Raw genomic sequence first — 26,372 nt, 5'->3', positions numbered from 1 at the left:
TGCCCAAATATAGCCACCGCCGATAACCACGTCCCGCTATCAAACGCACACCACCGAATCCCACCTCACGGACGCTGACGCTCCTCGGAAGCCCAGCTCCTGGACTACCCCTGGAAGTTCAGCTCGCCAGCGGCTCTTTGTACCAGCGGGGCCTGCACAGCCGCAGGGGTGTAGTAACTCCGACAACGGCCTGAAGCCACCGCACGGAGCCCCATCTAGGGAGCAAATCTCAAGGGCTCCCCAGCACCCTGCCCTTATTCCAGCCACTCAATTCCCTACCGCGGCCAAGCAAACAACACTTTTGGGACGAACCGGGGCTTAGCACCTACCGCAGCCACCCCGAACTTTCCTCACAACACCGCGCCTTCAGCACAGGGCCCGCCGACATCACCCCCAAAATCCCCGGCCAGAGGCTGCGGGAAGGGGGCCAGGAGAAACAGCCCCCGGGGGCGACGGGGAGAGGAGCGCGGCCAGGGCCGGAGCATCCCCCCGCGCCGCGGCGACAACAAAGCTCCGGCAGGACTCTGCCAGGGGATAGGGGGGAAGGGAGCCCCCGGTGCTTAGAGCAGGGGGGGCAGAAAGTGACAGGCGGGCACCCGGCGCCCCCTCCCCGCCGCCCGCGGCCCAGCGCGGCCGAGCGCCGGCCCCCCCGCTCCCTCCCTGAGGTAAACAAGCAGGCGGCCCCGCCGCTACCGCCACCGCCGCTCCCCTCACCCCCCCCGGCCCCGCCGCCGCCCCGCACTCACCTCAACGGCCCCCCGGCGCCCGGCCGGCCCCGGAGCGGCGCAGGCGGAGACGCACACAAAGGGTAATAAAGGGGGAGGAGGGGAGCGCGGGGGGTGGGGGCTGCCCAACTGCCTGCCGCTCCCCCGCTGAGGTGCCTCCCGCCGGGGCCGCCTCTCGCCTTCGCTCTCCCTCCACCGACGGCTGCGGAGCGAGGTGGGGGGGGGGTAGGTGGAGAAGAAACTCCCCTGGTTCCTCCGTCGGGGCTCGGGGGGTGGGGGAGAAACTCGGGGCGCCTGGCAGCGGCCCCCCGCCCCCGCGCCGATGCGGAGCAGAATTAGCGGCCTGTCCCTTTAACGGTATAAATAACGGGCCCCCCGCCCCCCCCCGCGCTCATCATCAGCTGCTGCTGCTCCGGCGGCTGGGGCTCCGGCGCTGCCGGGGAGGAAGAGGGGAGGCAGCCACTGCGCATGCGCCCCGGGGCAGCTCGGGAGGCCGCGGGGGGGCGGAGAGGGAGGGACGGGACTTCCCAGAGGGCCCTGCGCGCACCCGGCAGCAGATCCGCCGCGGGCCGGAAGGAAGCGCCGGGGGCGGCCGCGGCGGAAGTAGCGGGGAGGAGGCGGCGGTCACGTGGGGGGCGGGGCGGCGCGGGGCGGCGGGCGCGCGGGCTGGCGGGAGCAGGGCCGCGGGGCGGGCGCGCGCTGGGCTGGCACGCGCCGGGCGGCCGCCGCCGCCGCCGCAGGTGAGGGAGCGGCGGGAGGGGAGGGGCTGGGTGCCTGGGCCCGCACCGCCTCGGCCCGCACCGCCGGCGCGGAGAGCATGCAAGCGGAGAGCATGCGGCTCCAGCGCTCTCCGCCTCGGCGCGGCGTGCAGCGGCTCCGAGCCGCCGCGGCGGGAGGGCTCAGGGGCGATTAGGGATGAGGCGGGACCGGCGCCTCCCTCTGATACTGCACGAGGGGAACGGGATCGGGATGCGAGTCCGTTGCAAGTGGCGGCTGCGGGCGGCAGAGGGGCTGCGGGTGTAGCTTCCCGAGCCCCGGATAACAGAACGAGGACGGGCAGGCTCGTGGTCCGGTTTGTTTCCATATGGGCCTGGTAATCCTTTCAGCGCCTTGCGACAGAAGAAAGGACCGGGGGTGATGGAGTGAAACCGAAGGAGGGAGATTTAGGCTAGAGAGAAAGGAGGAGGCTCTGAGGCACCGGAACAGGTCGCCCAGAGGAGCTGAAGATGCTCCATCCCCGGAACCGTTCCAGATCAGGCTGCATGGGGCTTGGGGCATCCCGGTCCGCTGGAAGGTGTCACGGCAGGGACCTAGAACCGCAAGATCTTTAAGGATCTTCCAGCCCAGGCCGTCCTGCGATTCAATTGCACTTCAGTTCAAATAACCCGGTGGCTCCGGTTCAGCTTTCCTGGCTGTGCGCTCTCAGGCCTTGCACTCTTTTTCACCTGCTTCCATAGCAACCGCTTCGTCTCTGCGGCGTGGAGCAGCCAGCCTCCTCCTCTGCAGGCATGGCTTCTGTGCCAGGGCACCGAGCAGGGCTGCTTTACGGCGGCGGCAAAACCGGGAGAAGAGGGAAACCACCCTACTGCAATCGGGACAGACAGTGGCAGAGCCAGCCTGGCCTGTCGGTTTGAGGCTCATTGGGCCATTTCAGTGAGAAAAATGAGGTGGTAGGCTGTAAAAAGGGAACTGTGGTGATGTCTACTTACAGATTGGCTGAGCTGTGTGAAAACAAGGACACAGATATAGGCAAGAGAGAGAGTCTCCGTCAGAGTCGGTGTTTGTGTTTTCTCTCTGGGCTTCTGCTGTGTAACCCAACTAACCGTTCTGCTTCACACCCCCCTTGCCGACCCTCACAGCTCACCTTGCAGGTAAGGCAGACGCTGGGATAAGGCAGAGGGCTGGAAAGAAGGTGGAAGGGTGGTTGGGAGCCCCTCTTGGGGACTCTGGTTTCTGGGAGGGCTGTGGTGTTTCTGTATCACTTTTAACTTGTATATTGTTGTATATAGCTGTATGTATTTGCAATATATTGTAACTATCTGCTTGTGTATCGTGCTAAGCTGTGAATATAAACCTTCATTCCTTAACTTCCAGCTGGCTGAGTCTAGTCTGGGTGATTTCATAAGAGAGGGGGTGGGGGGTGACTCCCAAATTGTCACATCTGAGAAGCTTTCTATTACAGCACTGAGAACTGTCCTCTCCTTATGCTGCATGTCTGGGTGACTTCAAAAGAGTGTGTGCGTGTGGCAACTCCCAAACCATCACACCTGGGAAGCTTTCTATTACAGGACAAAGGAGACCTGGCCTCTCCTTATGCTGCACCGGCACAAAGGTGGATTGCCGGTTGTTCCTCTAGAAGCTTAACGGTTGGACTTAGTTACCGTGTTGCAGTTGCTTGTTCCAGCTGCAGAAACAGATTGCAAACTACCTTAAACTGCTGCAGACTATCTTACACACAACTAAAATGAAAGCAAATGCTGTTCAGAAAGCTGTATGTAAAGGGGGACTTGATCTAATCAGAAATGACCTTAAAATACTGCCAAATACTGTCTTTACTCATGAGGTGAACCACTACATCTTTGTCAGTTTAAGAAATGACACTCATTGCAGCTTAATTTAGTTGCAATTTAGCAGCTCTCCTGTTTGCTGTACTGAATTTACCCAGCACACTGTCTGACTGAAGACTTTGGAGAGCAATGCTTTGTTATTTAGGGTAATTTTGTATTCTCTTAATTAAAGGCAAGAACTGCAATGAGTAAACGCAAGGCAAAGGAGAGCAGTGGAGCCAGTGCAGAATGCATTTCACAGGTTAGTAGTAACCTCTATTAGCTGACTTCAAGTAATTAAACTTTCCCATCCGTGTCAGTCTGCAGGGTTTAACGAGATGAGTTCAAAAGCCAGGCAGAGGGGCTTGATGAAATTTGGGGCTGTAAATGTTTTGGTGTTTTTTACTGCTTACTGCGTTTCTTCTCACCAGATGTTTGCTTGCTTCAAGTGACCTACTTTTTGGAGCCTTAGTAAAAATAGTAAATGTTGGTCTTGCACTTCTTTTCCAGACCTTTTGTGGCAACAGATTTGCATACGTCTATTTTTGTCTAACAAAGCCTTGTTCATCGTCCAGTTGGAATCAGAATCTAGGGGACTATTTTTAACAGCCTAGGTGAGGCAGGACAGCAGCTGCCAAAAGCAGTTTTCAGGTGTTTATCTAGATTTTTATTCTTGTTATCTCAAAATGGTTGCTTAAAAATGGTAAATGATCTCCAGTTTGATGTTTTCTTATACTTTAGTATCATTCCTTCACTTAGCTATAAAATCCCTGTACAGAAGGAAAAGCTTTTCACTTGTGGATGGACATTAACAGAACAAATCTGGAAGTCAAATCAGTAAGAATTTAATAGAAGAAACAAAATAATTGAAAAAAAAAACAAATAGACAAGGACAGCTTATATTAAAAACAATAATTCCTTTCATAGACTGGGATTAGCAGCAGCAAAAAGGATTAGTTCTTCTTCTAGTCATTTGGATTGGCCAAGGAATGCTTCACAGAGATGCATCCACAGGTATCTATATTTAAACTGAAACCACTGAGAACTGGTGGTGAGAATTCCATTACAGATAAGCTAAACATTAGAAGACAATTTCAATGTACCAAGAGGTTGTTAGTAATGCACCTCAGAACAGTGTCTGAGCAACCCAAACAGGCATGAACCAGTCACTACTACCACAGGCATGAAACAGTCACTACTACCCAAGGTGAGAGGAACACAAACCCATTGTGGTACAATATTGCCCCACTATAGGTTTACCTGGAATGCAACACTGCACTTTTCCATGATTTTTTAAGGATTCAGGTGAAATGAAAAAGGATTTAGTTAAGAGAATGGCTGTGTTTAGCTCCTATCTCAGGCTAAGCTCTAGCAGTTGCTTTATGGCCCAGTGACCCCTTTCCAGCAGAGACTGGGATTGGAAAAAGGAGAGGAGACTGGAAATTGATTTAATAAAATAAAGAAACTGATACCAAAGCTAATGTAAAGTATATAAAGTTTTACCTTGAAGACACAGCAGTCACACTGAACATGAAGGCCATCCTTAAGAAAAGGAGGAAGAGCTCTAAAAGAAGGCCCCACTCTTCTCAGCAAACTTCCCCCTTTATACTGTGACATTTATGGGATGGGATTCACCTGTCTTCAGCCAAGATGAGCTATTCTGGCTGACTTCAGACTGCTAGTGGCCTGCAGCCCACGAAGGTCTATGCTGCTGTCCTAGCAAAACCAACATAGAGGTGTGGCTGAAGAATGTAGAGAAGAACTATGTGGGGAGAAGATGAGCCAACTCAGATGAAAGGAATGGAAAAGCAATGATTCAGATGTACATGAGAATCAAGGAACTGTAGAGGCTGGAAGAGACCTCCAGAGATCATCAAGTCCAATCCCCCTGCCAAGGCAGGATCCCCTAGGGTAGTCTGCACAGGAATGCATCCAAGTGGATTTGGAAAGTCTCCAGAAAAGGAGACTCCACAACCTCTCTGGGCAGCCTGCTCCGGGGCACTGTCACCCTCACTGCAAAGAAGTTTCTCCTCATGCTGAGCTGAAAGCTTCTCTGTACCAATTTTTATATGTTGCACCTTGGCTTATTGCTGCTGGCCCCAGGCACTTGACCTCCTCCCCTCAGGTATTTGTGCACATTGATCAGATCTCCTCTCAGCCTTCTTTTCTCCAGACTAAACAGCCCCAGGGCTCTCAGTCTCTCTCCATAGGGGAGGTGCTCAAGTCCCCTCATCATCCTCGTGGCTCTGTGCAGGACTCTCTCCAGCAGGTCCCTGTCTCTCTAGAACTGGGAAGCCCAAAACTGGATGCAGTATTGCAGGTGTGGCCTGACCAGGGTTGTTGCATTATCAGTGTGTTCTGGTGTTCAAAGCACCCATCACTATTTCTGTCTTGTGTTGTATCCATAGGTGCAGAAAGTCTTACGTGAGAGGTTCTGTCATCATGACGCTACTGGAAAACTATTTGGGCTTGAACATCAGTACAGGTGGGTGAGGACACTCAAATATTAGGGAATTTCTACTTCAAGCATAATAGAAAATCAGGCAAAATTTGAATTTTCTGCTGTTCCCTTTTCTGAATTACAGAGCTTGAAACAACTCACAGCTCAATGCTTCCAGAAATCATTTGTCTCAGAGTTTAAGAGGTTTCATACAGCTGCTGCTTGCTGCTTTCTCAGGCTTTGAGTTCTGGATTTCTTGTTTCCAATCTGTAATTCCCAAACCATGTTTTTTTCTGGTCCTGAAAGATACTTTTAGTGCATATTTTAATGTGTTTAACGATGCCATGAAGCCAAACTTAAATTCTCTTGCTGTGACTTTGTTTTTCATTCAGAATTCCTCCTGTTTCTTTGGAGCTGCGTTAAAAGTAAAGCTGAAACCTTGGCTGACAGCAGTAGAATTCTTGTAGTAGAGATTCATATTTAAAAGCTTCTTTTTGGGGTCACCCAGATACAGGGGTTAGAATCAGGAAGGAGGGACCTGCTGTGACAACAGCTTCCATTATTAGTCCTTTTACATCTGCAAGTCAAATTCTTCACGTGACAAATATCTCTAAAGAAGTTGTTTTAAACCAGTTTTCCAGGAGTAACTTTATGCAGGTTGAATCACCTGATGTGAGCTTTTAGGAAGGAAAAGAACATTTATGTTATTAACAAAGTGCAGTATGGCATACAGGCAGAGCTGACATTGCCATGTTAATTGCTGTTGTTGTGGGAAAATGTTTCCGTGATGTCAGTATTGCACGAACCAGGCCACTCTTCTTCATACTGGAATGCTGGAAAACACTTTACAAGCTGTCTGCTACTTCATCTGCCACCATTGGTGAATTGTACAGGAGAGAAAACATGATTCACTTTTTCCCCCCTTCCTTTTCCCCCCTTCCTTTTCCCCCCTTCCTTTTCCCCCCTTCCTTTTCCCCCCTTCCTTTTCCCCCCTTCCTTTTCCCCCCTTCCTTTTCCCCCCTTCCTTTTCCCCCCTTCCTTTTCCCCCCTTCCTTTTCCCCCCTTCCTTTTCCCCCCTTCCTTTTCCCCCCTTCCTTTTCCCCCCTTCCTTTTCCCCCCTTCCTTTTCCCCCCTTCCTTTTCCCCCCTTCCTTTTCCCCCCTTCCTTTTCCCCCCTTCCTTTTCCCCCCTTCCTTTTCCCCCCTTCCTTTTCCCCCCTTCCTTTTCCCCCCTTCCTTTTCCCCCCTTCCTTTTCCCCCCTTCCTTTTCCCCCCTTCCTTTTCCCCCCTTCCTTTTCCCCCCTTCCTTTTCCCCCCTTCCTTTTCCCCCCTTCCTTTTCCCCCCTTCCTTTTCCCCCCTTCCTTTTCCCCCCTTCCTTTTCCCCCCTTCCTTTTCCCCCCTTCCTTTTCCCCCCTTCCTTTTCCCCCCTTCCTTTTCCCCCCTTCCTTTTCCCCCCTTCCATTTCCCCCCTTCCTTTTCCCCCCTTCCTTTTCCCCCCTTCCTTTTCCCCCCTTCCTTTTCCCCCCTTCCTTTTCCCCCCTTTGGCTTTTGGCCATAGTTTGCTTTCAAATAGTGAACAAAACCATAGCTCGATCTGTTCCATGATGAATGTCACTCCTTAAGCAGCAACTGCATGATGTCAATACACTAAAAGAAATAAAAGGCTGTAAAATAAATGTATGCATTGTTAAGCACTTGAGAATTTGGGGTGTCAGTAGCTTTTAGAAAGACTTTAAATGTGATACCAGCTGGAAAGTCTACCTGAAAATAATTTAGAGTTTCTGGTTCCCAGAATACAAACTTAGAAATTCAGTATTGCTCTTCACAAGCTTTGAATCCCTAAATTTAGCATGGAATCACTTTAATAAGATCCTCTGAATGAGTGGTTTCCATGAGGTGATGAATTCTTCCTGGTATCAAGGTTTTCCTTGACTCTGCTTATCATAGAATCAAGCAGGTTGGAGGAGATCTCCAAGATCATCCAGTTCAATCTACCACCCAGCTCTGTCCAGTCAACCAGACCATGGCACTAAGTGCCTCATCCAGGCTTTCCTTGAACACCTCCAGGGAGGGGCTTTTGCCAGGCTGCCTTTGCACTGGAGTCACACAGAACAATTTTATGTTTTTTTTAATCTCCAGAAACACTTTTTGAAGTCTGTTTGTTCACAGTGGGGAATTGTAGAACGTAATAAATTAGTGATGCTCCCAACTTCCTCATGGTTTAATGTTTTAAAGTCTTCCTAAGAGATCTGATCACTCAGCTTCTTGCCCTTCATTGTGTTCTACTTGTCCTGAGTGCAAGTCGAAGTGTATTGAATTTTCTCTTCTGTTCTAAAGAGTCTTTGAATTTTCTGTAGCTTGAGTGGATGTTGTCTGAAGTTTTTACCCTGTTGCTGTTGTCTGTGCAGAAACCTGCTGGAACTGCTGAAACGAACTACAGTTCATGGAGAAAGTAATTCTGTCCTCATCATTGGACCTCGAGGTTCAGGAAAGACCGCGGTATAAATGCCTGTTTAAAGTTTATGCAAGGTCAAATGAAGCATGAGGGAGAGAGAGAGCCTTGCTGAAGCCCCAGCAGCCTTTACAGCTGATGATGAAAATCTCTGCCTGCTTTTAAAGAGGGAATTGCTGATGGTTTGCATATAATTTCAAAGCATCCTCTGACTTGTGTGTGATTCTGCCTTCCGCTCTGGTGAGACCTCACCTGCAGTACTGCTTCCAGCTCTGCAGTTCTCAGCACAAGAAGGACATAGATCTTTGGAGTGGCTCTAGAGAGCAGTGATCCTCACAGCCTTCTGCTGTGAGGTCAAGCTGTGAGAGAGTTAAGGTTGTTCAGCCTGGAGAAGGCTCCAGGGAGACCTTCTGGTGGCCTTTCAGTGCTTGAAGAGGCTGATTAGAAAGCTGGAGGCAGACTTTTGAGCAGAACCTGTTGTGACAGGACAAGGGCTGAGGATTTGAACTGAAAGAGAGGTATTTAGGTGAGGTACAAGGAAGAAATGCCTTACACTGAGGGTGGTGAGACCCTGGCCTAGGATGCTCAGAGAGGTGAGAGATTCCAAGGCAGGTTGTTTGGAGCTGTGAGCAACCTGCTCGAGCTGCAGATGTCCCTGCCGATTGCAGTGGGGGTGGACTAGATGATGAATGATCCATTTGTCATTCCCACTGCTGTAACTACATCATAGATTCTTCCTCCTTTCAGCACTTCTATTACCATTCTCTAATGGTTCTTGCCATGGGGGAGTTCATCTTTGCAATTAGTGCCTCGTTTTGCTTACTCTTTGCAAGTAACCTTGCAATTGCTTTGGGACCTCCACTGGAAAAAGGACTGAAAAGACTAAAAGGAGTAGTCAGAGGGTTAAGTTTGTACATAGCTGTTTACATAGAGAAGGGTGAGATACCTTAATCCTGTTTTAAAGCTGCCAGAGAACACATTTAATGATGGGACTAGATGATTTGAAAGGTCTTTTCCAACCAAAAACGATTCTTTGATTCTCTGTTGTTACCTAAATAGCAGGAGGTAGAATACTGTGTGGTAGTTGCAGTTTACAGGTGTAGACTTTGTATTTTAAAAGCTTTTTAGCTGAGGCACGTCAAAGGATGACATTAACTAAGTGTCTCATACTTCAATATTATGCAAAGACTTAAGGGGGGGCTTCTGTTTGCATGAATATATCATGTGGTAAATAGGTTGGCGGCTGCTGCAGATGGTATTCAAGATTAAAAGAAGACAAAAATGACTTCAGGAGTCTTCTCAAGTGCTCAAGCAAGTAACCTTCAAGCTTTTAGGTGCAGTTGAATAGAAACAATAGATGGTAAACGTACCCATTCTGCCAGTGTGTTGATAGTTCTCTTGGCTTCCATTTCAAACCCAGTCCCTGTTGTTAACCTTTTGCTGTCACTCATGGTGCTTTTACCAAGCACAGATTCTCCACGGGCTATAAAATTGGGACCCTCGAGATTTTAGGTGCAGCAGTTGAGGTCGTTCTGTGCAATTTAATACTGTCTTGTGCTTCCTGAGCTCAAGAGGAGGGGAATAAACCTGGTTAAAGCAAAGAGTTTTGTTCTATAGCATGTAATGAAGTCAAATACTATGCTCCCTCTGGAGACAGATTTTCTTCACATCTCAAACTCTTAAAGTTTTTTTTCAAGTCAGGTGTCCTAGATAGTACCCCCTAAAATAAGTGACTGAAATACTGGAGGTGTTTCTCTATTTCTTTCCCTCCCTCATTCAGCAGAATGCACAAAGGAAATTGCTGCAGTCAGGTTAGGGAATGCAAAGTTGGCACTGTAGTATTTTACTCTTGAAAATCCCCCAAACCCAATGTTACCTGATGAAACTGCACATAAAACCTGGTTGGTTCTATGATTTTATGATTCTACTGTTTCCTATTTAACAGCCATTCATAGACTTCTCTTAAGACATACATCCTTCTTTTTTTCCCCTCCTAGTTATTAAATCATGCCTTGAAAGACCTCAAGGAAATGAAACAAGTTCAGGGGAACCTGTTGGAAGTTCATCTGAATGGTAAGTAAACCAGCAGTACTCAAATGTGACCTCTTATTTAGGTGCGAGGTATCACACAGGCTGAACCAAATGTTTGGTTGCAGCAGTTGTAACCCAGCTTTGATTCCAGACACCTTGGGCTGAGAGCTCCAAATTCCCTCCTTTCCTTTGTGTCTCTCAGGACAAAGAGAGCTTTTGTCCTACTAATGACTTATCAGAATGTTAAAAATCAGTTCTGTTATGAAGGAATGGTTTGAGGTAATTCATTACTTCTGGAAAATTCCTGTCTAATATTAATCTTTGAAAAGGCTGGAAATGGAGAGAAGCTTCTGGGTTGGTTTCCAGTGGCTCTAGATGCAGCTTCTAGGAGAAGAGGTGAACTAAGTGCCAGTTCTTCACCAAAAAAAAATCATTTTCTTCCAGGGCTTCTGCAGACTAATGATAAAATTGCCCTGAAGGAGATCACCAGACAGTTGCAGCTGGAAAATGTGGTGGGGGATAAAGTTTTTGTAAGTACCAACTTGATTATACTCTTTGCTTATCTCCCTCAAAAATCCTTGCCTAGAAAACTGGCTTTATAGGAGGCAGCTCCTGGAGACTGAAAGGGCTTGGAGAGGTTGTTAGCTAAACTCTGATGGGCTGGCTTAGTCCTCTCCAAGCTCTCTCTTTTAAAGTACTGAATAATTGATGGTGGTAATGAACTGTGTCAGCATTTCCCTGTGAGGACCCTGGTTTACAGACACCTCGAGCATGCCAACAAATGCTTGAGCTCTACACAAGTGCTGAACGTGAGGTTTTGCTGGTTGAGCAGCATTAATAATGCATCCTGAAACTTCTTGAAAGGACATCAGCTCTACCTTGGAGAAGGGGGAGGATGAAAAGGCTCCCTTAGCATTTACTTCAAGCCTCTGAATTGTAGAGTCAGAATCGTTTATGTGGCAAAAGACCTTTTAGACTGAGTCTGACCATTAACCCAGCACTGCTGGGTCACCACTGAACTGTGACCCTCAGCACTACATCTCTGCAGCTTTTCAGTCCTTGCAGGGATGGGGACTGCACCACTGCACTGGGCAGCCTCCTGCAGTGCCTAATAACCTTTTGAAGAAGTGAAGAAATTATTCTTCACATCCAACCTAAGCCTCCCTTGGCACAATCTGAGGCTGTTTGCTCTTGTCCTATCACTTTTTACTTGGAAGAAGAGTCCAACCCCACCCTGCTACCTTCAAAACAAACATTAAGCATTCCAAGGAGATTTTCTTTAGACCATTTTGGAAGCATCACCTTTAACATGTCAAGACAAAGAGTATAAGCAAATTAACCAGCCAAAAAACCGTTTCTTTGAGTATATTTGCAACCTCTTGTAAGTCATAAGGAAAGCCATCCAGGCCTCCTAGAGCTCTCACCTGGCATAGATTTTCTGCTGAAATATTTGCTTCTATTGCCCTTTTCCCAAAGATAGAATCATAGAATCAGTCAGGGCTGGAAGGAACATCAAGGATCAGCCAGTTCCAAACCCCCTGCTATGGGCAGGGACACCTCACACTAGATCAGGCTGTCTAGAGCCCCATCCAGCCTGGCATTAAACACCTCCAGGGATGAGGCTTCCACCACCTCTCTGGGCACCCCCTTCCAGTCTCACCACCCTCATGGTGAAGAACTTCTTCCTAACATCCAGTCTGAATCTACCCACTTCTAGTTTTGCTCCATTCTCCCCACTCCTATCACTACGTGACAGCCTAAAAAGTCACTCCCCAGCTTTCCTGTATCCCCCTTCAGATACTGGAAGGCCACAAGGAGATCATCCCAGAGCCTGCTCTCCAGACTGAGCAAGCCCAGCTCTCTCAGTCTGTCTCTATAGGAGAGCAGCTCCAACCCTCTGATCATCCTTGTGGCCCTTCCCTGGACATGTTCCAGCATGTAGTAAAGGCTCCAGAACTGGGCACAGCACTCCAGGTGGGGTCTCACCAGGGTGGAGTACAGAGGGAGAATCACCTCTCTGGACCTGCTGCCCACACTTCTCTTGTTGCAGCCCAGGCTGTGGTTGCTCTCTGGGCTGCAAGTGCACACTGCTGGCTCATACTGAGCATCTCACCCACCAGCACTCCCAAGTCCCTCTCCTCAGGGCTGCTGTCAAGCCAGTCCCTTCCCAACCTATATCAGTGCTTGGGATGGCTCTGACCGAGATGCAGGACCTTGCACTTGGTCTTGTTGAACCTCATGAGGTTGGTTTTCCAGCCTGTCAGGGTCCCTTTGGATGGCATCTCTGCCCTCCAGCCTGTCAGCCAGCTCCCACAGCTTGGTGTCATGGCCAGACTTGCTGAGCTCAGCTCATTTTCATTAGTAATCAGGCCAGTAGTATAGAGAATAGCTGCAGTGCTCCAGCTGAAATTTCACTCACCTGAGTTGGAAGTAAGTTGTGCTACTCTGGTTCTTGCCTGAGTGATAGAAGGCCCTTCTGAGCATCACCTTCTTCTTTGCTCCCACACAGGACCTTGGAGATTGGCAGAGTTCACACAGTTGTGAGCCATCTGTGATGCTGATCTAAGGGGGGAGAGAGATGAAACCTCCATAGCTGAGGCTTGCTTTTATAAGTTGCATCTGGAGAGCTGCAGAGACAAGGTGTTGATAGTTAGTTAAGAGAAACCAGAGAACTGGGTTAGAGGCAGTGTGGAAAAGAAGATGAAGCCTAGAGTGCAGTGTCTAGGCTTTAGTACCTGCTGGAAAGCCTTGCTGCTTAAGCTTCCTTTGCTTAGCCCAAATGATTTTAAAGAATGGAAAAGCTTTTCTGGTAGTGAGCTAGAATTTCCCCAAGTGCAGCTGCAGTAGTAAAAGGAACTGGCAAGGATTTAATTTCAGCCTAGCAGTATGAGTTGTCTGTTCACCAGACACCTAGAACAACCTTTCAAAGCCCACAGTTTTACTACCAGAGGTGCTGGAGGCAAAACTGGACTTAAATATGCTTGTTTCCCCTATAATTTTCCCTAGTAACTTATTGTGGAGCACTACTTCAAACCCTCAGCCACTTTGATTGCTTCAGTTGCACACAGGCATGGAAAAATAGATTTTCAGGAATGTGCATCCTTCTCTCTGTAGAAGCTTCTCCCTTCTTAGCATCCCCAAGTCCCCAGAGTAAATTGGCTTTTCTGCCTTGTTTGATGGGGCTTGTGGTCTTCACTTGCAGTTACTTCCCACCTCACAGCTTGTGTGCTTCAGAGGATGTAATGGAAGCAGGATGGTCACAGCAGTTAGTTATTTTCTGTCAGGTTGCCCTGTAAGGTGGTAGATGCCCCTGTTGGGACAGCACAGGGGGGGATGGTTTATAAACTAAGAGGGAGAAACAGACTAGAAAGAAATGAGGGATTTTTTTATGCTGAGGGAGGTTAGACCCTGTCCCAGGTGCCCAGAGAGGTGGGTGATGCCCCACACCTGGGACCATTGCAGGTCAGGTTGTATGGGGCTCTGAGCAACCTGCTGTAGCTGCAGATGTCCCTGTTGAGTGCCAGGGGGTTGGAGTGGATGACGTTTAAAGGTCCCTTCCCATTCTATGAATGCGAGACCTGGACAGACAGAGCTGGGCACAGAGTATCACAGAGGAACCTAATGAGGTTCAGCAAGGACAAGTGCAGAGTCCTGCATCTGGGGAGAGATAATAAACTGCACCAGTACAGGCTGGGAGGTGATCTGCTGGAGAGCAGCCCTGTGGAGAGGGACCTGGGGGTGCTGGTGGAGAACATCCATGGCACAGCAATGTGCCCTTGTGGCCAAGAAGGCCATTGGAGTCCTGGGGTTCATTAAGAAGAGTGTGTCCAGCAGACCAAGGGAGGTTCTCCTCCCCCTCTACCCAGTCCTGGTGAGACCCCAGTTTGAGTACTGTGTTCAGTTTAGGGCTCCCTAGTTGAATAGGGACAGGGATCTGCTGGAGAGGTCTATGAGGATGATGAGGGGACTGGAGCACTGCCTGATGAGGAGAGGCTGAGGGACCTGGAGCTGTTTAGTCTGGAGAAGAGAAGACTGAGAGGGGATTTGATAAATGTTTATCAATCTCTGAGGGATAAGGGTCAGGAGAGGGGGACAGGCTCTGCTCACTGCTCCCTGGGGTAGGACAAGGAGCAATGGATGGAAGCTGCAGCACAGGAGGTTCCAGCTCAACACAAGGGGGAACTTCTTTACTGTAAGGGTCCCAGAGCATTGGCACAGGCTGCCCAGAGAGGTTGTGGAGTCTCCTTCTCTGGAGCCTTTCCATGCCTGTCTGGCTGTGTGCCTGTGTGACCTGAGCTAGATTGTATGGCCCTGCTCTGGCAGGGGGTTGGCCTCGATGATCTCTTTGGGTCCCTTCCAACCCCTGCCATCCTGTGTGCCTGTGAATGTTTGATGCTTTCATCGATCTAACAAGGGTGCAAATTCATCTGCATGCACACTGATCATTCCCAGTGGAACACTTGAGCTGGCAGCTTTTGCAGGTGTATAAATGGAAAAGCAGTGTTGCAGAGGTGTTTAAGGAAAGATAGGCCTCCTTGGAGTGCAGCCATTCTTCTCATCACTTGGAATTTTTGCCTGAGGCAATTAGTTTGGGGTTTTCAGACTGGAAAACTGCAGTTTGGAAAGCAGGAGTTCAGAAGGAGATTGCATTCGTTACATACCTGAACTTGATGTAGTTACCCAGTTCTGAAAACCATTGCAAGTTTGGGGTGAGACCTCTTTTCTTCTCCTGCACAGGGCAGTTTTGCTGAAAACCTTGCCTTCCTCCTTGAAGCTTTAAAGAAAGGTAAGCTCACCTAAGTCCCTTCTGAAACTCTGCCTGTGAGGTTGTCCTGAGGCTGGGAGTCTTCAGCTACTTACACAAGTGCTCTGGAGAAATCTACCCCAAGAAATATGTGATGAGCAAAAAAGGGAACCTGTGCATGCTGTAGGGCTGGAAGTCTGCTGCTGGTGCTCCCACACTGACTTGTGACATTGCCACCCCAGGAGATCGAGCCAGCAGTTGTCCAGTCCTGTTTGTGCTGGATGAGTTTGACTTGTTTGTGCATCACAAGAACCAGACACTGCTCTACAACCTCTTTGATGTGTCCCAGTCGGCACAGACTCCAGTCACAGTGGTTGGGCTCACATGCAGGCAGGTAAGGAGTTGTTCTCTCATGGAGTGTTCATCTGATTTAAAGACTTTGGTCTTACTTGGGATATTTTTTCTTCTCTTCTCCTGGAACCTTACTTAATGTACTGAGAAACTTTTCTAAATTCACTGTTTTTCTGAATTTTCAATTGGGAGCGAGGGTGGAAGAGATAAACATTAACAATTTGTGCTGAGAGAAGCTTAGATGACCAAAACAGCTACAGAATCTTCAGTTTTACTGCTGGAGCAGCAAGGAGAACCCACTTAGAGTGCTTTGTCCAGTTCTGCTGCTCCCAAACACATAAAGGATGTTGAACTCTTGGAGCAGGTCCAGAGGAGGCCACAAAGATCATTAGAGGTTTGAAGAATCTCTCCTGTGGGGACAGGCTGAGAGGGTTGGAGCTGTTCAGCCTGGAGAAGAGAAGGTCCTAGGAAGACCTTACAGCAGCCTCTCAGTAACTACAGGAGGGCTGGGGAGGGACTTCCAACATGGGCTTGCAGTGATAGGACAAGAATGGAATGGATTGAAACTGGAAGAGATGATTTAGATTAGAAAGAAACAGTGTGGCCAGCAGGACAAGGGAGGTTATTCTGCCCCTGGACTCAGCACTGCTCAGGCCACAGCTTGAGTGCTGTGTCCAGTTCTGGGCTCCTCCATTCAAGAGAGATGTTGCAGTACTGCAGTGTGTCCACAGGAGGGCGACAAAGCTGGTGAGGGGTCTGGAGCACAGCCCTGCAGGGAGAGGCTGAGGGAGCTGGGGGTGTGCAGCCTGCAGCAGAGGAGGCTCAGGGCAGAGCTCATTGCTGTCTGCAGCTGCCTGCAGGGAGGCTGTAGCCAGGTGGGGTTGGGCTCTTCTGCCAGATGATTGTCCTCTTGGACTCTGCTCTGGTGAGGCCACACCTCAAGTGTTGTGTTCAGTTTTGGGCCCCACAATACAAGAGAGATGTGGAGGTGCTGGAGCCAGTGCAGAGGAGAGCAACGAAGCTGGGGAAGGGCCTGGGGAATAATCTTATAAGGAGAGACTGAAGGAGCTGGGGATGGTTAGTGTGAAACAGAGGAGGCTGAGGGCAGACCTCATGGCTGTCTACAACTATCTGAAAGGAGGTTGTAGAGGGGCTTCTACTGGTCTCTTCTCACAGGTAAATAGTGACAGAACAAGAGGGAATGTTCTGAAGCTGCCACTGGGTAGGTTTAGACTGGACATTAGGAAAAATATTTTCCCAGCAAGAGTGGTCAGGCACTGGAACGAGCTGCCCAGGGAGGTGGTGGAGTCACCCACCCTGGATGTGTCTGGAAGTTGTTCAGCTGTGGTGCTCGGGGCTGTGGTTTGGGTGCACCTTGTAGAGTAGGGACAGGGGTTGGACTCGGTGATCCTGAGGGCCTTATCCCACCTGAATGTGTTTCCTAAGGTGGATTCTTGCAGTCTGACGATGCCCATGGACTGACAGCTGCCAACCTGTGGAGCCACCGAACAGCTCCTCTGGAGCTGTGCCAGGCTGAAACACCTGGAAGGCAGGCTCAAGTAACTGAAGTGCTGACATCATCCGGGGAGCTGTTCTGCTGGGTTTCCTAGCAACTGAGTGATGCAGCCGGGGAGAAATGGCTCCTCCTCAGGCTTTGCAAGGCACATCCCCGAGGATCACCAGTAAAGGGCTTGTGAGAAGGTTTTAAGCCTGATTACTTAATAATTCTCCTTTTTTAGTACAGTTCACTTCTGTTTCCTTGTGGTGTTTTCACTGCAGCAAAGAACATACTGAACACATCTGCTTTTTGAACTAGCACAATGACATCTCTTTTTTCCTCAAGGATATCCTGGAGCTCTTGGAGAAGAGAGTGAAATCAAGGTTCTCCCACAGACAGATCTATCTGCTGAATTCCTTTGATTTTAGACAATACCTTAAGATATTCAAGGAGCAGCTTTCTCTTCCTGACAAATTTCCTGATGACTCTTTTGCACAAAGATGGAATAACAACATTCAGGTACTTAAAGCTTTTTAAACTTGGGCTTTGGAGTTGTTTTTTTCTTTGTAGACTTCCTAAAGAAAGAACAGTTTGCAAGAGGAAATCCTTTCCCTAAGATTAGCATTGCCTTTTGCTGGTGGAATAAATTGTGATTGGGGGGAAAAAAAAGTCTTTGGTTATTGAAGTCTGGGCCTGAAGCTGCAGGTCTGGGCCTGAAGCTGCAAGTCTTTAAAACTGAAGCCTTCAGAATTGGAAGTGTCACAAAGAAGACCAAGAAGGTTAGGGGTGTGGAACTCTGTTTTGAAGCGTGAGCTGAGCTCTTCCTGAGAATGAGCTGACTTCTGTTTTCAGGTAGGCAGCAAATGCTTTGCTGAGGTGATGAAAACATCCATTAATTGTTGTTGTTGTTGTTATTTTTTAGAGCCTAGCAGAGGATAAAGTTGTGCAAGATGTGCTGAAGAACCTTTTCCACCACACCAAAGACCTGCGCTCGCTTCACTTGCTGTTGGTAAGTGTTTGGATGTGGATTTAACACCTCCTTGACCCCCAGTTGCCTTGAACACTTCTGAGTTTCACTGCTTTTTCAAGCCAGTTGTCAGAGCTTTACTTGAAGCATCTCTTTGTTCAGCTGGCTTTTGACAGCACTGGTTTCTGGCAGACTTGGTTGAATGTCTTTGAGCAGCTCCCATTGCTGTAGCAGTTGTGTTGGGAGGATTACAAGAAGGACACAGAGGTAGTGGAGTGAGTCCAGAGGAGGGCTGAAGCACCTGTGCTGTGAGGATAGGTTGAGGGAGCTGGGGTTGTTCAGCCTAGAGAAGAGAAGACTCCAGGGCGACCTCTGAGCTGCCTTACAGTATCTGAAGGAATCCTACAGGAAGGCTGCAGAGGGACTTTTCATAATGGTGTCTAGAGGCAGGACAAGGGGGAAGGGTTTGGATGGAGGGAGAGAAGGCTTAGACTAGAGCTGAGGAAGTTCTTCAGTGTGAGGGTGGTGAGACTCTGGAATAGGCTGCCCAGGGACATTGTGGATGCCTCCTGCCTAGGGAGAGGTGTTCAAGACCAGGTTGGCCTAGTTGAGAGGTGTCCCTGCCCATGGTGGGGAATTTGGAGTAGCTATCTCTAAGGTCCCTTCCAGCCTGAGCCACTCCATGATTCTGTGATCTCTGGCTGTACTAAACCAGCTTTACTTCAATGTCTTTCCCAAGATCTAGACATTGTGCTGCCCCTTTTTTTGCTGTAGTCTCTCCTCATATTCTTACACTCCTCACTTGGTCCTTCTCATGACCCTCTTGGGCTTTGAGTGTAATCCTGGCCTGTTTCTGGAGCTATTCTTGAGCAATTCCCTGTGTAGGTTTGAGGCCTTCTGACAGAATTTGCATTTGGAATAACTGTCACTCAGAGCTGAAATATTTGCTGTTGTCATCCCTCTTTCCACTCCTCATTCCTGAGCTGCTGCTCTTGCTACAGTGCTACCGAGCACAGGCTCTTGCGTTTCTAGGTCCCCATATCCCTGCAGTTCTGTTATTCACACAGAAGAAATGCCTTTATTTTCTTCTATCAGTTCTAATTCCTTCTTCTGCAGAGGAGGAGAGATAAATCATTTCCTGACCAGCATGATTAGGCACCACTTAGTTTTCCAGAGCTGCTTTCATATATGGAGCAGTTCAGGTAGGCCAGATGCTGTCCTGAATTCATCCATTACTGTGACGCTAGTCCAGGAAATGTGATCATAATCTTTTAAAGCCAGAGAAGCTGGAAGCTTGAGGCTACTAATCCCTGGAAGCAGGGAGCTGGAAGTTAATTCTGATCAGCCAAATGACCACATTATCTGGCATGGAGGGGCTGAGGAAGCTGTCAGGGCATTACTTGTTCATAGCTTCAGCCTTTACCAGTTGCCTCAAGGGGGAAAAGGGATCATAGAATCAAGCAGGTTGGAAGAGACCTCCAAGCTCAGCCAGTCCAACCTAGCACCCAGCCCTAGACAATCAACCAGACCATGGCACTAAGTGCCCCAGCCAGGCTTTGCTTCAACACCTCCAGGGATGGTGACTCCACCACCTCCCTGGGCAGCCCATTCCAATGCCAATCACTCTCTCTGACAACAACTTCCTCCTAACATCCAGCCTAGACCTCCCCTGGCACAACTTGAGACTGTGTCCCCTTCTTCTGTTGCTGCTTGCCTGGCAGAAGAGACCAACCCCACCTGGCTACAGCCTCCCTGCAGGCAGTTATAGCCAGCAATGAGCTCTGCCCTGAGCCTCCTCTTCTGCAGGCTGCACACCCCCAGCTCCCTCAGCCTCTCCTCACAGGGCTGTGCTCCAGGCCCCTCACCAGCTTTGTCGCCCTCCTGTGGACACACTTCAGTACTGCAACATCTCTCTTGAATGGAGGAGCCCAGAACTGGACACAGCACTCAAGGTGTGGCCTGAACAGTGCTGAGCCCAGGGGCAGAAGAACCTCCCTTGTCCTGCTGGCCACACAGCTCCTGAGCCAGCCCAGGATGCCATTGGCTCTCCTGGCCACACCTCTGTCTCATGTTCAGTTACTCCCCAAGGCAGATACTTAAAGCCCTGAAGAGCAAGCAAGAGGTGTGCTGCTGTGTGCCAGCCTGTGGCCAATGAACAGCTGCAGAAGTCAGCTCACTCTGTACTTAATCATCTGACCCTGCTCCAGAACTCCCTCTGGGAGACAAGCAGTTGGAGAGTGTCACTGTCTAGGCTCTGAAGGGGTGTTCTGTGCACCGAGTGGGGCCTCTCTTGGTGCTGGGGCCAGGGGTGTGCTGCAGCTCTCTGCACACAGCTACCTTGCAGTAGTTCCAGGTCATTCTGCCAGCAGTCCCTGCAATGTAGCTGCTCCAGCGACATGAATATCAAGTCAGTGAGTGGTTAATCTCCTCTGGTCAGGTTTGGAAGTCTGGACTGGCAACACATAGTTGTGGCTACCAGCTCCTCCCAAAGGTTTCAGTGTGAGAAATGTGTCCTGCTCTCTCTGCAGATGCTGGCTGTGTGCAGGGTTACTGTGCAGCACCCACTTGTCACTCCAGCACACCTGCAGGAGGCGAGCAAGCACTTCGGAGCCGACTCAAAAGCCAACATCGTACATGGTAAAGCTGGGGTGGTCCCCACTGAATGTGTCCTAGGAGGATGGAGTGTCTCAGGTCACTCCCTAGAATCTTTCTGCTCTAGGATTAGGGAATGGTTGGGGTTGCAAAAGCCCCCCAGGATAATCCAGTTCCACACCACCATGGCCAGAGGTTTCTTGAACACCTCCAGGGATGGCAACTCCACCACCTCCCTGGGCAGCCTGTGCCAGTGCCTGACCCCTCCTGCAGCAAAGAAATTGTTCCTCATACCCAACCTAAACTTCCCCTGGCACAGTTTCAGGCCATTTCCTCTCATTCTGTCACCTGACACTAGTGAGTAGAGCCCAACTCCCCCCTGGCTCAAACCTTCCTTTGGGGAGTTACAGAGAACAGTGAGGTCTGCCCTCAGCCTCAAAGCCCCTACTTCTCTCAGCTGCTCCTCACCAGCCCTGTTCTCCAGACCCTTTACCAGCTTTGTTGCCCTTCTCTGGACATGCTGCAGCCTCTCAATGTCCTTCTTGGAGTGAGAGGCCCAAAACTGAACCCAGTGTTCAAGCTGTGGCCTCACCAGTGCTCAGTACAGAGGCACCATCACTTCCCTTCTCCTGCTGGCCACACCACTGCTGATCCAGGCCAGGATGCTGGTGGCCTTCCTAGCCTCCTGGGCACACACAGTGGTTCATCTAGAGCTGCTTTCAACCAACACCTCCAGGTTCTACTCTACCAGGTGTTTTCCAGCCACTCTGCCCTCACACTGAAAAAGACATTAAAGAGCCCTGTCTCCAGCACTGAGCCCTGGGGAGTGCCACTGGTGCCCAGCCACCAGCTGGGCTTACCTTGCTGCACCACAGCTCTGTGGGCCCAGCCACCAGCCAGATCTTAGGCCAGAGAAGCACCCAGGAAGCCAGGCCAGGAGCAGCCTCTGACAGATGCTGTGCAGGGCAGTGTCCCCCGTGGGTAGCAGTGTGCCCTTGTGGCCAAGGGGATCCTGGGGTGCATTAGGAAGAGTGTGTCCAGCAGACCAAGGGAGGTTCTCCTCCCCCCTCTACTTGGCTCTGGTGAGACCCCAGCTTGAGCACTGCCTTCAGTTTTGGGCTCCCCAGTTGAAGAGGGACAGGGATCTGGTGGAGAGGGTCCAGCAGAGGGTGAGGAGGATGATGAGGGGACTGGAGCACTGCCTGATGAGGAGAGGCTGAGGGACCTGGGGCTGCTTAGTCTGGAGAAGAGAAGACTGAGAGGGGATTTGATCAATGTTTATAAACATCTGAGGGTGAGGAGCAGGGGACAGGCTCTGCTCACTGCTCCCTGGGATAGGACAAGGAGCAAATGGATGGAAGCTGCAGCACAGGAGGTTCCAGCTCAACACAGGGAGGAACTTGACTGTAGGGGTCCCAGAGCACTGGCACAGGTTCCCCAGAGAGGTTGTGCAAGGTCTGTCTGGCTGTGTTCCTGTGTGCCCTGAGCTAGATTGTATGGTCCTGCTCTGGCGGGGGGGGGTCGGACTCGATCTCTTTGGGTCCCTTCCAACTCCTAACATGCTGTGAGCCTGTGTGATCCTGTGGTAGGAGCTGTGCAGGGAACACATCCACCTGAGAAGTCTGCTCTCTGCTAGCATGTGTGGATACAACACTGCCAGAGCAGCCAGTCCTGGGGACACACAGCAGCAGAGCTGAATCCTGCAGCACAGGGATGCAGACTCACAGCTCTGGGTACCAGGCAGCTGGTGTGGCACTGCAGTGCCAGCCAGGGACAGCACCAGCAGCAGGGGTGAAGGAAGCAGCTTGGGTGACAAAACCAGCCTGGGCAGCACCTCAGTGCTCACAGATCATGTGGCCATGGTGGCGTAGGGTTGGTGGCTGGACTCAATGATCTTAGAGGGTTTTCCAGCCAGAACAATTCTATGCTCTACCCAGGGTAAAGAGGGGGGAAGGAGAGGTGCTGCCCTGCTGCTGCCAGGGCTGGGAGGCACTGCAGGCACTTGCACTGAGAGCTGTTGGAAGGCAGCTTGGGAGAAGAGCACTGCTCTGTGCTTGGCTCTGTAGAAAAGGTCAGACTGTGCTCTCAGGGCTACAGCTTCTGCTTACCTGTGTCTGAGGGAGGTCACAGGATGTTGGAAGGGAACTTGCTGCTGGTGCTGCCTTCACTCCTCTGTTGGAGTTGTGCTGGTCCAGGTGCTCCCTCTCTGAACCTCCACAGGTGGGATGCACTGAGCACTACCCTTTAGTTTTCTCTGATAAGCAGCTGGGGACCTGTGGGACAGCAGAAATGGAGATGTCCTGGTGCTGGTACCAAGTCTGAACACAGACACAGGAGGAGCTGCTTCCCTGCTCAGCAGAACTTAGACAGTTGTTAGGCTGGAAGAGACCTTTAAGGTCCTTTGGTCCAACCATTAACACCACCGAGTCCAGCACTGAACCATGGCCCTCAGCACCACACCTGCACATCTTTTAAGTCCCTCCAGGGATGATCATAGAATCAGTCAGGGTTGGAAGAGACCACAAGGATCATTAGTTCCACCCCCCCTGCCACGGCCAGGGACACCTCACCCTAGATCAGGCTGTCTAGAGCCACATCCATCCTGGCCTTAAACACCTCCAGGGATGAGGCTTCCACACCTCCACACCTTCCCCCTTCCAACCACCTCCCCAGGCAGCCTGAGCCAGGGCTTGACAACCCTTTCAGGGAAGGAGTTTTTCCTGACAGGTTACCTTCACCTACTGCTTCCTTAGGCTCCCAGACCTTACAGGTGTTGGTTTGTGATTCCCAAAGACTCCTTAGCACCATAGAGCTCCTTCCCTGTGTCACATCTTCATCTCTAAACAGTGAGCAATCTCTTTTAACTCCTATCAGGACAAGCTGTAGTCACAGGGACATTGTTCTGGTGCTGCTGGAGGTGCTGTGCCACCTGGTACCATCAGCACTGAAATATTCAGAGCTCTTCTCTTTCCCTCTAGGTTTGTCTGTCCTGGAAATCTGCCTGATCATAGCCATGAAACACCTGAATGATGTCTATGAAGGAGAACCTTTTAACTTTCAGATGGTTTACAATGGTGAGAGAAATGCCTGAACCTCACTACCTCCAAGTTAGTTCCTTTTACCTCCAAATCACATTGTGGTTTTTTTCTTTCCCTTCCTGTTACTGATGCAGAGTTCCAGAAGTTCACCCAGAGGAAGGCACATTGCATGAACAACTTTGAGAAGCCAGTTGTGATGAAGGTGAGGCTGAGGGGCAGTATTTCAAGCCCAAGTGCTTTACTAGCTGGGTTTGTTTTCCTTCCTGCACAGCCCTGAGCAGTTAGATGCATCCCTAGCACCAAGCCCAGGTGCTTTGGGGCAGGGAGAACCCTCTGCCCTGGGAGCAGGCACCTAGGGGAGGGGGTCTGGGCAGAACCTGGAGGAGCTCCAGGCTGGGCTAAGCTGGGAGAGCTTAGAACCAGTATGAACAGTCTCCTGCAAGGGAGCTGTAATGGTTCAGGACTAGGATTCAGCAAAACTGACTGTCAGAGATGGCTTCCAAAGGAGACCTTTGGGTAGGTGTCTTGAGCTTGCTCATTTAGAAGTGAGGTCCCCAGAATGTAACTTAAATCTGTTGGAGAGGGTTCAGAGGTCATCACAAAGATACCAGTGCTGGAGCACCTCTCCTACAAGGACAGGCTGAGGGAGCTAACAGTGTTCAGCCTGGAGAAGAGAGGGCTCTAGGGAGACCTTAGAGTGGCCTTCTAGTACCTGAAGGGTACTAGAAGGAGAGCTAGAGAGGGACTGTTGTTAAGGGCCTGGATTGGCAGGACAAGAGGCAATGGTTTCAGACTGGAGCAGGGCAGCTTGGGGTTGGACATGGGGAAGAAATTTGTTCTAGTGAGGGTGGAGAGATGCTGGAACATGTTGCCCAGAGAAGTTGTGGACACCTCGGCCCTGGAGCTGTTCAAGACCAGCATGGCTGAAGCCTTAAGCAACCTTGGCTAGTGGGGAGTGTCCCTACCCCCAGCAGGAAGGGTGGAACTGGATGATCATGAAGGTCCCTTCCAGCTGAAGCCATTCTATGACCTTTCCACATCAAAACCCTGCTTCCTTAATCCAATCCCAGTGGGTCTGACTGGTCTCTGGCCTGGGTTTGCAGTCCAGCATGGCTGGGTTTGCCTCAGCCAGCCACAGGCTGCTGAGCTGTCACTCCCTGCATGTCATTTGGCCAAGCTCTGCCCAGGGATCTGGGGGTAGGGCACAACCCTGCTGTGGTGCAGCTGCTCACACAGGTGTGATGTTTCCAGTTCATAAAGCTAACCCAAGGCCCAAAGCATCTTCCAGCTCTGAAGCTGAGCAGCCTTAGTGTTTGATCCAACATCATTCACTTCCACCTACACTGGAGATCCTGCCCTGGTGCTGTGCACTTGGAAGGGGAGCTCACAGTTTGTGTGCCTGAATAACAAAGTCATTCCCAGTCAGTGGCACCCCCAGCAGGCTGCAGACACTGTAGGAGGAAAAGCACAGGTGAAGCGTTGCCCGACCATGTTTGGCTGTTGAGATCACACAGCAGCGGCCAGAGGTCACTCAGGGAGCAACCCAGCATAGAATCACAGAATGGCAGGGGGTGGAAGGGGCCTCTGGAGATCCTCCAGTCCAACCCCCCTGCCACAGCAAGGTCATCCAGAGCAGGTCACACAGGAATACATCCAGGCAAAGAAGACTTCACAACCTGTCTGGGCAGCCTACTGCAGGCCTCTGCCACCCTCACCGTGAAGAAGTTTCTCCTCATGCTGAGCTGGAGCCTCCTGTGTTCCAGCTTGTACCTTTTGTTGTTCCTTATCACTGGGCACCACGGAAAAGAGCCTGGCCCCTTCATCCTGACACACACCCCTCAGGGTATGATTGACAAGGTCCCCTCTCAGCCCTTTCCTCTCCAGAATACACAGCCCCAGGGCTCTCAGTCTTTGCTTGTAGCAGAGATGCTCCAGACCCCTTATCCTCCTAGCCTCTGCTGGACTCTCCAGCAGGTCCCTGTCTCTCCTGCAGTGGGGAGCCTAAAACTGGACTTGGTATTCCAGGTGTGGTTTCTCCAGGGCGGAGTAGAGGGGGAAGAGAACCTCCCTAAAGCTGCTGGACAATTTTGCTTGATTAACCCCAGGATACCACTGGCCCTCCTGGCCACAAGGACACATTGCTGGCCCATGCAGAACTTGCTGGCCAGCAGGACTCCAAGGTCTTTCTCCATGGGGCTGCTTCCCAGCAGGACAGACCCTGCTCTGTGCTCGAATTCCTCCCCAGATACAGGACCCTACACTTATCCTTGTTGAGGTGGCCTGGTCTGTCCAGGTATGGTTGGATGGCAGCACAGCCTTGCTCTTGTCCTGACTTTTGGTCCCTCTGCCAGGCCTTCGAGCACCTGCTGCAGCTGGAGCTGGTGAAACCCATCGAGAGGCCGAGCGTGCGCGCTCAGAAGGAGTACCTGCTGATGAGGCTGCTCCTGGACAACAACCAGATCATGGATGCTCTGCAGCTCTACCCCAACTGCCCCACGGATGTCAAGCAGTGGGCAGCCTCTTCCCTCAGCTGGCTCTGAGCCTCTGCAGCCTGCAGTGTCACTTCTGGCAGCAGCCCGGTGGGGTCCCTGCCAGCCCCAGCAGCTGGATGTTTGCCCACAGCAGGGAAGGCAGCTCCACACGCTTTGGTTTTGTTGGCTTCGAAGGACAACTCCAGTGCTGGTATCTCCTGGTGGCCATAAACGTGAGTGAGTGCAACTCTGGGGCAGCTCAGCACCGAGCTTTGCTCCCTCAGACCATTTCCTGTCTGCAGGAGCCAGCCCCCTGGGGCCTCTCTGCACTGCACACTGATGCACAGACACAGCTCCACTCTGTCTGCTTTTTCTTCTCCCAAGTTGACTTGACACAGAGAATTGACCTCATTAAAGCTCCAATCACAACCAACTTCAGCTGGCTGGGGCTGTGTGTGTGCCAAGTCCTACTCACCCTCTGCCCAGGCTGTTGGGCTGGCATGAAGTGTGGCTTCACC

General features: G+C 50.7%; 2 protein-coding genes across 9 annotated transcripts in view; one reads left to right on the top strand and one right to left on the bottom strand.

Moving 5' to 3' along the window:
- Positions 1–1,257, bottom strand: part of MBD5 (methyl-CpG binding domain protein 5) — a 218,460-nt gene extending 217,203 nt beyond the window's left edge. For 3 of the 7 annotated variants that reach the window (XM_064154746.1, XM_064154763.1, XM_064154767.1), the window contains exon 1: positions 747–1,253. The gene's annotated coding sequence lies outside the window, so the exon portion shown is untranslated. Of the gene's footprint in view, positions 1–746 lie in introns of all 7 variants that reach the window. The other 4 variants (XM_064154768.1, XM_064154776.1, XM_064154783.1 and 1 more) reach the window with 2 other exon arrangements.
- Positions 1,258–1,733: 476 nt separating this feature from the next.
- On the top strand, positions 1,734–26,287 carry ORC4 (origin recognition complex subunit 4). Of its 2 annotated transcripts, XM_064154725.1 has the most exons (14): positions 1,737–2,596; positions 3,465–3,533; positions 5,680–5,756; positions 8,119–8,209; positions 10,160–10,235; positions 10,638–10,723; positions 14,931–14,979; positions 15,180–15,331; positions 17,132–17,305; positions 17,709–17,795; positions 20,282–20,390; positions 23,324–23,419; positions 23,518–23,585; positions 25,735–26,287. In XM_064154725.1, the coding sequence occupies exons 1-14, from the start codon at positions 2,423–2,425 to the stop codon at positions 25,921–25,923; spliced, it is 1,497 nt and encodes a 498-aa protein (XP_064010795.1). In that variant the 5' UTR covers positions 1,737–2,422; the 3' UTR covers positions 25,924–26,287. The 2 variants fall into 2 exon arrangements, with proteins under 2 accessions (XP_064010804.1, XP_064010795.1); XM_064154734.1 differs by lacking the exon at positions 3,465–3,533 and having other exon boundaries at positions 1,734–2,596.
- The last annotated feature ends 85 nt before the right edge of the window (positions 26,288–26,372 follow it).

Source organism: Pogoniulus pusillus, chromosome 2 (assembly GCF_015220805.1).
Source record: "Pogoniulus pusillus isolate bPogPus1 chromosome 2, bPogPus1.pri, whole genome shotgun sequence".
Classification (NCBI taxonomy): domain Eukaryota; kingdom Metazoa; phylum Chordata; class Aves; order Piciformes; family Lybiidae; genus Pogoniulus; species Pogoniulus pusillus.
The sequence above is the reverse complement of the archived record's forward strand: the minus strand, read 5'-3'. Positions and strand labels throughout refer to the sequence as shown.